Below are 11125 nucleotides of genomic sequence, written 5' to 3' on the forward strand. Positions count from 1 at the left end.
CAGTTTTTGGAAGTGAAAAAGACCGTATAATTTACAGTGAATAACCGTAAATTGACATTCCCAGAATTCCCTGCGTTACATTTCAAATTTTATGTTTTTTTGTTGAAATAACTATGTTTCTTCTTAGTTTTTTCTTATCAGTTTTGTATATTAGGGTTGTGTGTTACACCTAATGTTGTTAAATGAATGTTTATTGCATTATTTCAGTTTCATGTGTGTTACCATGATGGTGTTTAGCGTTTGTGTGAATGACACTGTGCACCTTCTATATATGTTATTATTTAAAAGCTGCTTGTGATGGGCTTTGGTTCATCATGTGACTTTCTCATCACCTTCTGCATTTGGTGGTTATCAGTGTATTACAAAGGTACAAAACAGATTTCAGTACTTCAATAGGTTGATATATTAACATTATATCAGTTAATGAAATTACGGTATTTCACTGTAAATTTAAGTTAAAACCGTAAAACCTAAAACATTGCTACTGTATTTTTTACGGTAAAATTCTGGCAACCATAGCGGCCGGTTTTTTACCGTAAATTTTACAGATTTTTTTTTACAGTGTACATCAGTAATGATCAAAGTAAAAAAATGTGAATAACAGTCAAAAATATCAGTAAAACCAATTATCATTTGATCTCTAGTAGGCCCTATTAATAACGGTCTGTCTTTATGTTTATACATCCAGGTCTTTCTTCAGGTTATATAGCGGGACTGTGTGTTGCCCTGAATTACGTGTAGGCTACAGCTGAATTAACAAAATGGAGCTTTGGACACTAGAGAGCGATGGTGTGCTTGTGCTACATCTGCTAAAATGTCCAGTAGAGCATATTGTGTGTGGTGACCTGTTTTTACACAGTCTATGTGGTGATGACACTATAGACCATGTAATGCACTTCAATTTTCTAAAAAGGATAAAACAAGACCAGTAAATTACAGAAAAAGGGGCACATTGAAGGATGGAATAGCCTACATTTTTAATAAAGAATCTAAATTTCCATATGATAGAGAATATTTAGCTGAGTTTCTGAATGATGCGCTATTGTGAGCCACTAACTTAAATAGAGCAACAATATTTTACACACCACAATAACAACTGAGAACAGGATATAATGGGGGGGGGTGGAAAAAAAGATTTAATGCAAAGAGGCAAAACAAAACTGAGACATCCGGGTGGAGAATATGTGAACAAAACCACAATGTGTGAGATATAATTGTCCTATGAACTCAGTTCCAGTAGAAACAGTATTTGATCATCGTTTTTTGGGAACATTTTCATACACAGCATCCGTCTTTGATTTCTGCAAGGAAACACAAACTCAATCAGGAGACTGCTGATATGACAGAAAATTAATAGCAGACCAACTTTAGGTTGCTCTCTGAATAGCCTTTACAACAAGACCTTATTAATGTTTCTATTAAATACTTTACTTCACTAAAACTGTTTTTTTCCCCCCTTTTCACTTCTAGTATAAAAAGCTGCTTCTAAGAGATTTTTTTTTTTAAGAACTACTGAACAGACGTTAACTTAGAGCAGCTTGAGGAAATGGCTTCAGTTATCCAGTTAATCACATGACTTTTTTAACTGTTAAATCATCAAACTGATTAAGTACTGAAGGTTTGAGAATGGTTGCCTTTCACACAAATACAACCAACTTCAGCTTGAATCTTTAGGCCTACCTCAGATAATCATGAACTGCAGAGCAGTTAACATGAGTTAACAACTTCGTGTCAATTTATTTAAGTAAAAATCTAATGGTATAAAACTGGTGTTATATTGTTTATTAAAATTACAAACCCATTTATTTGTAGTTAGAACTGTCTGTCTGCATATGATTTTAAACCGAGATTAGCCTAATTAAATTAGTAGCCGCACATCGACCACATCAAGGTTTGAGTTTAAAAGTAAAAAGTTTTACATGTATAACGAATACAGTTCATAACTGTGTGTATTAATGTGGACACGTACACCCTGTAAAGTTTTAGAGTGACTACCGCTTTTAAATACGAAAGTGAATCCCCTAAATTATTCCGTGTAAGGAACACGAATTTCTCCAGAAATTACGATGGTTGGCACTGTGGTAACAGAAACTTTTTGGCGTCTCGCGTTTTTATTGACCAAATTATATTCCTATAATAGGGGGTCCCTTTTTTGTTTGTTTGTTTGTTTGTTTGTTTGTTTTGTTATGCTAATCGAATTTAGCGACTCAGCCTCTCGGAATGTTTTTCATTTACACATTAAATATGCCGCTCTCATAAATGGAGTTAAACACACAATGTAGGCTAATATATATCCATAAGTTTAATAGGCTATAGACTACAAATATAAGGAATATTGATATAGCCTAATATTTTATTGACAGCTGCAAATTGTTGTATATTGCAGAAATTACAGCCTGAGCGCAAAGAAAATATTTTTTTAATAGTTTTCATGCACATTTGACTTAAAAGATGATTTAGCGACACTGCTGAACTCGTTAGGTGACGCGACAGCGCGCAATATCTTTCTGGTTGTCATTGCAACTTAACTTGCTGCTGCTCTGTTGTCATAAAAACCTTTTAATATTAGGCTATGGTGAACATGGTGAAATTTCAGGAGCTTTCAGGAGCGATAAGGGTGCTTGATCATCAGCATCTAATCGTGATATTTGATTTAAAAAGGACAAATTTAGGGGGTAAAAAATAAAGGAGTGAAATTAGATGCGGATGATCGAGAGCCATACTCATGTCCCAATGACCAGACAAACACTAAAGTCTATCTGCTCTAATTTAGAAAAGTTTTACTTGGCTTGTGGAAAAAAAAAAACCCCCCCACAAAAGCCTAGGCCTATACCTTCACCATTCACTATCGTCGTATTAAAAAGTTAAAAAAGTGAATGTGAATAGTGACTGAGAGTCTGAGATTGTCATAACATTCTGCTTATCTTATTTAGATGAACTAACACTGTTATACAGTTTATCAGTGATGTATTACTGTTGTTGGAAACCCCCCAGTAAATTGTATAACTTTTAAATACATTTCCTATGCACTTACATTTTCATTTGTGATAGCCTAGGTATTAAAAAATACCTTAAAAAATAATAAAAAAATAAAAAGCCCTACAAAATGAAAATAGCCTTGAAAAAATTTGAAAAATTTACTCGGTATTTACACTGAAGTGCAAACCTTAGTATAAATGGAAAACATGCTTAAACTATCCTTTGATAATCTCCTATATGGCTATTGTAGGTAATAATGCTGGTAGTTGGGCCCCTAGACCACCAACGTCTGTTCACTATCCATCTGTTACACATGAAACACAAAACTTCAATCAGATTAAATGACTGCAACAACGTCTTGCAACACAGTCATGAATTATCTTACCTTTTTTTGTGTTTTTGTTTTGCACAATGCTGAATCAGAGTCTTCTTCCTGGGTTTGGACTGCATTAATAATCACAGGTGTGTTAAATAATTTTATATAAAATATAAAATAAAATATTATTTAAACAATTGTATCTTAAAATATATTTCTACAGATTAATTGCTTGCTCTCCTGACCTGTTTTTCTAAACTTCTTGCAGATGCAGCACATCACGACTGGAACTACAATCAACAGAGATCCAGCAGCAGAAATCAACACTATGTAAAATAAAGGTAAACCCTGATCTGTAATGAACAAAATGAGCCATTAGTGTGAATCTGTCTGTTTGCAACAAACAACAAACACTATGAAACATCACCACTATATAACCTATATATCACCGACAATATCACTGGTGAGGTACCTGAACGCATCTGACAGAGTTGAGTGATGTCCAGATGTTTGGTCTGGTTGCTGATGGGATTGTTGAGCACACAGCTGTAGCTGTTTTTATCCTGATATTCCACCTCCAGAGGTAGAGAGAGACTGATGCTGAGATCAGACACACTGATGCTGGACAATAAACTGTTTCCTTTGTACCAGGAGAGAGTCACATGACCCACATTCACCACTGAACACACCAATGAACAATTCTGTGATGAAGATGAGGATGATGAAAGATTTTGTGAAAAATCTCTGGTGATGTTAGGAGTGGGCAGACGAGCTGGAAAATTTGAGAGTGTAAACAGAAAATAAATGTAAACATTATTTTCGGTGGAGTGTGTTTACAGTCAGTAACTGTTTCTGTGATGACAAACTATAAAATTATTAAACATTTCAATAGTAAAAGCATTATTTAAAGTTCGCTAAAGCTCAATCTAAAGCAGTGCTTCTTAATCCTGGTTCTCGGGATGCACTGTTCTGCACATTTTGTATGTCTCCCTTTTTAAATTATAAGCTTCACCAAATCTACTTTTAAATGGTAAAAAAAATTAACCCAATTAACTTTCATTATAAGCGCCTCTCTGATTCCCCCCCCACAGAACAAATGATCTTTACTCACCATAGACAGAAACACTGAATGTTTTTGATAACAGTTTAGCTCCAGTTATCTCTAGTTGATAGAGTCCAGCGTGTTCAGTTGTGATGTTTCTGAGGGTTAGAGATCCAGTTTGATTGTCCAGCTTCAGTCTCTCTCTGAATCTCCCATCAGGACCATCAAATGCGGAGAAGATTTGCTTCTTTTTTTTTTATTTTAGCTATGAGAGACTTTTCAGCGCCAAATTTCCACAGTATGTCATCGTCTTCATATATTTTAGTAAGATCAGTGTTCAGAGTGACAGAATCTCCCTCCATCACTGACACTGACTCACCAAACACACCTGGAGAACAAACTGGAACAGATTTCACACTTTTGTCGGTTTACAAGGCCTGAAGTCAGTTCTTGTTTCTAAATATGTACTGAGGAACATCCCATACAGCAAAAGAAAATGCATGGACAACACAGATTGATGTGTGAAGTAATAAGTAATAATTTAAGCTTTAAGGTGTTATCTGCTTGTAACCACATTTATTTGGATTTACAGGCCAAGTTCATTACAGCTGAGTAAAACGAATGCAGAGTTTAGTGGATATTTTCAGTAGTTTCATTTTAAATCAGGCTTACTGAGAGACAGACCTGAAAAGAGATCTGAATCCAAAGTAGATCTCACAATATGATCTGTTTTATTTGATTGATCTGGAAGGAACAGCGAATGCAAATCCTCCAACAAAAGCAGCATGTTTATTACCTTGAAACTGAAAGAAATTAAATAACTTGTATAACTTACCAATCAGACGGCACCAGCACAAGCAGAGCAAAACAAACCTGTGAAACATTTTCTTCAGTAGTTCACTGTCTGTTCTAATAAGACCATCTGCTGAAAACACTCAGCTGTTCGTCTGCTTTATGAATCCTCCCACAGCAGAGTTTGACCCACCTAATAACTCACTCTGTATGTGTTAGAGTCTACAGTTTACATCTAAATATGGCTATGAGATAATACTGTAAATCTACACTCTACAACACCAGCATTTGTTAAAAAAAAAGGCATTTGTGAGCATGTAAGAAAACCAGCTGAAGCACTGGTCATTACAAAAAACATATTCTTGAATTTTTTATTTTTTTTTTCTCACAAGAGTGGATATTTCTTTTTTTCTCCGCTGTGTACTGAGGTACTGGTGAGCTGCCCCCAAGTGGTAGGCTGATATGAATTACTTCAGATGACTCCATTTTATTTTTCTGTAGAGTTGTTTTGAGAGTGTCCCCCAAATACAGCTTTATATTTGAAATGTCCTTTATTCAGGAAGGGAATCCTTTGTAAGGGGACCAAAACATTTAAAAACGCCTGATGTAAACCATGTGTTTCTATCTATTATTTCTATAGTAATGCAGTTTGGCCATTCAAATGTTTAACTATTCCATCATTATTGTATGGAAACAATCAAGCCCAGCTTCTAATATGCCTAATAAAAAGATGGCTGTTGTTCAATCAGCTTTTATTGGTCATTTGTATTCAACAGTGATATAAAACTATATTCCCTTTTGCCAAAATGTAACCACTTGTTTCAAACCACACCCACTACTATTGTGAGCATCAGACAGACATTAAGAAGACATGAATCCAAATGTTTTGTCAGATGTTATCGCCCTGAAACAGTTGCGCTTGTTCCTAATAAAGTGTAAATGATATGACAATGAAAGACTAAAGAGGCTCTTAGAATTATTCGGTTAATCAGCTTTCACTGAAGATTTTGTTAAACAAAGATGCAACAGTGTTCAACACTGTTTAAGTATTTAAAAGACACAGAGTTAATAATCAGGTTTTAAGACTGAGTATATCGTTTTTTTTTTCTCCCTTAACGTCAATGCCTTACACTCCAACCCAGTAGGTGGCGGAATATAGGTTTGCCAACCTGCATTATGGTCAAAGAAGAAGAACTTGAAAGAATGAATGAAATTTGAAATTAAACACGTTTTTTTTTATATGAATATTTTTACTTTGTAAAAAAAAACAAAAAAATGAAACTCCCATCTATTTTGATCTCGGCGTTCTTGTTTTTACTCGCACATGGTAAGACATTTTATGTTACAATCTCTGTTCTTGTTAGCTACAATTTAAACAAAGCGTACTCGAAGCACGTGCTCAGCCCTATGGGCATTATTGCACCATACAGTGAGTAAATGAAGTCTATTAAAAACTAAATTATTACACAAATGTTGAAATCTATTAAATCGTTATATAAACTGATAAGTGTACATTGAATGTAACTTGAGTCGCTTTGAATAAAAACTTCTGCCAAATAAATAATAGGCTATAAATGAACATGAAACCAAAAGTTATATTTTTCAAAGTAGTAGGCCTACTAAAAAGAAAATCAATATTTTGTAATTAGCACCATTTTCTTAAGTGTTTTCATGGAATAGTTATTTATAATATTCGTAATGGGACATATTTATTGTGAATTTGTGAAAATACTTGGCTGCATGGACGCACACATATGTTCGGGGAAAGCAGTTTATATGTGAAGTATGCCTGATGGGTGAATGTGAAGGCTAAATCAATGATGAACTTCTTATGCTGTTTGTTTCATGTGTTGCTTTATGAATGCAGCCATGTCTCTCTACGATCTTGAGGTCTTCTGTAGGCTAGAAAATCATTTATCTTGGCGGGGTAGACAGTCGGTGTTACCAGTATTAAGGACTGTTTACACCAACATCGATAACAATAACACGCATACAGTGAACGATAAATGTCTGTTTATTCTAATCTCGCGCGCTGCAGTTTCCCAGTAATGAAAGTGGATGTAGTTGACCTGCTAGGCTACTGCTTACGTTTCGCAAAGACACAAAAGGAAAAACGGATGATTTGGGGTGCATGAGATAGTTCGAAGACGAGAGGAGTTAGGAATCCGCCACTCTGTTTAGACAGTATCGTCTTTTAAAGAGACATTTTATTCATACTATGTCCTAGAGCACTTCTAAACCCGGGGTCTTCAACCTTATTTCATTCGGGAGCTACTTTTTAAAAATGAAAGCTGCTGAGAGCTACCAGTGTTATACAAATGCAAACTGTTATAAACATTGTTAAAATGCGCTGGAAATATTTAAAAAAGTCCTGATACACACACTGAAATAATTTGACCAAGTTTTATGATAAAAGCCAACAAATGAATGAAAATGAAAATGAAAGTGAAGTGACGTGTGGCCAAGTATGGTGATCCATACTTGGAATTAGTGCTCTGCATTTAACCCATCCAAGTGCACACACACAGTAGTGAATAAACACACCGTGAACACACACCCGGAGCAGTGTGCAGCCAATGCTGCGGAGCCTGGGGAGCAGTTGGGGTTCGGTGCCTTGCTCAAGGGTCTCACCTCAGTTGTGGAGAGCGCTGGTTATTCACTCCCCCCACCTACAATCCCTGCCGGACCTGAGAATAAAAAATAAAATCTAATAAAATTAGCAGCAGTATGCACTTTCTGTTTACATAAACAGTGAAATAAAAACATTATAAATGATTGCCGGATTTTAAACTAACACAAATGTTCATAACATGTTATCTACTGACATGTACTACACGTTCAAAAAAAGTTTTGACAATTTTTTAAATAAAATTATAACATTTCAGCCTTTATTATTATTTTTTTTATAAAAAGGATGAGTCATAATGAAAAAAAAAATATATATGTATATATATATATGTGTATATATATATATATATATATATATATATAATAGTTCTACATCAGCTAATGTGCATTTAAAAAATCTCAACACTTCTGATAACAAGGTAGCCTATTTTCTGTCGACCGGTTAAGATTTACAACAAAACTTTGGTCTGATTTTTCCATTGGTCTGAACAAAAAGATGGCAGACAGACTGAATTAATGAATTTGTAAATCTACAGTTTGACAGCAGATGGCGCTTATGAACAGCAGAACAGAGCCGTTTCCACGGTAACTTCGCTCTGATGAGAATGTCTTGCGTGTTAACCAGGAACATACTCTGTGTTGAATGAACTTACTCTCGGATGCGTTTTTGGAACCAGTATACATCGAGTAAGCAAGGTTTGGGTTAATCAACCGAGAGTTTAGGGTTTAGCAGATGGTAAATTAATCTTGCTTTCTGGAATACACTCCTGAAGCAGCCAATCAAGCTCCTCAAGATTGCTTGAAAATACACAGGCAGGTGTGCTGAAGCAGGTTAGAAATTAACTTTGCAGGATAGTGGGTCCCAATGAACAGGGTTGAAGACCTCTTGTATATGCCATGCCTCCAAGACATCTTATTAGGTTTTGTTAAGAAATATTTGTTTTAGTTGTTGAATACAAAAGGTTTGACACACATTTTATTCACCCTGACATCCCTATTTCATTATAATTTCCTGCTGAATAATTTTGTTTGGTTTATAATTAACTAATTTCTTCTCCAGGTGTTTTTAGTGTTGGCACTGATGGACTGTCAGCATTTGTGATGGAGGGAGATTCAGTCACTCTACACACTGATGTTGAAACAAAACAACAAGAAGATATAAAATGGTATTTTGATGACACTAGAATAGCTCAAATCAGTGGAGATCTCAGTTTTATCTGTACAGATGTTCAGTGTAATGTTGGTAATGAGAGATTCGAGGACAGACTAGAGCTGGACAGTAAAACTGGAACTCTTACAATCAGAGACATCAGAACCACAGACTCTGGACTTTATGAACTAAAGATCATCAGCATCAGTAGCAGCAGCGAAAAGACCTTCAGTGTTACTGTTCATGGTGAGTCATTTAATGAATAAATCCGTTTAAAAGCAGGTTTAGATCACATAATTAATGTTATCCTTTCTGTTTGAATGAGGAATTGATGTAAAATAAGTTTATAAAATGTGTGTAAAACAGAGATGCATGTTGCTTTTCAAAGAGCATGATTAATCACTTTCAGATCCAGAGATTATTTTGTGCTTTGGCTTAAAGATCCTTCAGTCAGCTGGTTTGTTTCAGATGTTCCTGCTGGTGAAGGAGATGAAATGAAGAGAAAGTCAGTGGAGGAGGGGGAATCTGTTACTTTACATCCTGGTGTAATGAAAAACCCAAATGATTTGATGACGTGGTATTTTAATGACATCTGCATCGCTGAAATCAACGAAGAACCCAGAATGATTTGTACAGATATTCAGTGTAATAATGGTACTGAGAGATTCAGAGACAGACTGAAGCTGGATCATCAGTCTGGATCTCTGACCATCACAAACACCAGAACCACAGACTCTGGACTTTATAAACTGCAGATCACCAGCAGCAGATTCAGCATTATAAGGAACTTCGGTGTTAATGTCACTGGTGTGTATCATTTTGTTTATTTCCCTTGAGCAATCTTAAAGTAGTTCACTTTTTTTTTTTCATTCTAGAAATGTTCTTCATTGTTTCATTGTGTTTGAAAAAGTGAGCTTTGACTCCGGTATTAAGTAGGGTTGCAAAGGGGTGGAACATTTCTAGAAAAAAAAAAATATGCTGAAAAATGTCCACAATTTCTTGAATGTTTCTGAAATTTACCAGAAATGTTTCACCTCTTTGCAGCCCTAGTATTAAAATATTGTTTAGATCTTGACCTTCATGTCAAGTGACTAATGTTAACATTGCTATTGTTTTCTGACAGCTCAATGATGTGATGCTATTTTAGGTGCTGTTCTTCAAAAACACACTAGAACTCACCACTTATCAATTAAAGCAATATCATGCAGCTGATGACTAAAGCAGAAAAGTGTAACATTTGTAAAATGGATTATAATTTGGTCTCTAGTAATAATGACTTATTTACTCTTTCAGTTCCAGGTCTGTCTGCAGGTGAAATAGCAGGAATATGTGCTGCTGCTGTCCTGCTGCTTATAGCTGCACCTGTTTTTTTTTGTTTTTACAAGTGTCGCGTAAAAAGGAAAGGTGAGTATTACATTAGTGATGGAAAGTCTGTTTTTTTCTCTCTCTCTCTCTGTGAACTGGTTCTTTCAGACAGTTCGTTTCAAAAACTTGGTTCAAAAAGTGATTCAATTTACATCAATACTAGATGATCATTTTTGTGCCCCAATTTGGGTAATTTAATACCCAATCTATCACGAACTGATACTTGTATTTTCCTAGTGTTAGATACACACTTAAAGTACTTTGTAGTTATTATAATCAATGTCCCCCTCGGTTGAAATCATTGGATCCAATACATTTTATTTATTATACTTTCTGCTGTTCGTCATTAATATATACTCTATCATTAAAAAAAAAAAAAATTATAATCACAACAATAAAAAAAAAAGGAATTTAAAAACCTACTGTTAAACAAACATTCTCAAGCTTTGTTCAGCCTCTTCCCCACTAAGTGGAAAATCCTCCCAAAATACCTAACTATTCCACTACTTCACCCCCTACTTACTTTGATCATCATAAACCAAACAAATAGAACTCAGAGGTCCTACTTTCAACTTGTCTTTCTTTGTTTACATTCTCTGTACCTTCACAGCACTTATTTTAACCTTATGTTTAAACTTTTAAATATGATTTAAAAATTGATTTAAAATGAATTTAAAACAGTTAAGAATAGAAAATTATTATACATAGAATACAGTGCAATTAGTTCGGACGTAGCACAGTGCTCATTCAGTACATGCACAGCTAAACAAGATGAGTTTTGATTCTGGATTTAAATGTGGCTAAAGTTTTAGCACATCTGATCTCTTCTGGAAGCTGGTTCCAACTGCGGGCA

At 35.0% G+C, this 11125-nt stretch overlaps 1 protein-coding gene and 1 pseudogene across 1 annotated transcript in view; one reads left to right on the plus strand and one right to left on the minus strand.

The window, feature by feature from the left end:
* Positions 1-8441, minus strand: part of LOC107694490 (SLAM family member 9-like) — a 14141-nt pseudogene extending 5700 nt beyond the window's left edge.
* A 406-nt stretch (positions 8442-8847) lies between these two features.
* LOC107694241 (uncharacterized) overlaps positions 8848-11125 on the plus strand; it is a 4678-nt gene continuing 2400 nt past the window's right edge. The window contains exons 1-3 of the mRNA XM_016493883.1: positions 8848-9153; positions 9376-9714; positions 10201-10311. Of these exons, the coding sequence (XP_016349369.1) occupies positions 8859-9153; positions 9376-9714; positions 10201-10311 (745 nt within the window). The 5' untranslated portion in view covers positions 8848-8858. The remainder of the gene's footprint in view (positions 9154-9375; positions 9715-10200; positions 10312-11125) is intronic.

This window comes from Sinocyclocheilus anshuiensis, unplaced genomic scaffold, assembly GCF_001515605.1.
Source record: "Sinocyclocheilus anshuiensis isolate Anshui unplaced genomic scaffold, SAMN03320099.WGS_v1.1 scaffold954, whole genome shotgun sequence".
NCBI classification, from domain to species: Eukaryota; Metazoa; Chordata; class Actinopteri; order Cypriniformes; family Cyprinidae; genus Sinocyclocheilus; species Sinocyclocheilus anshuiensis.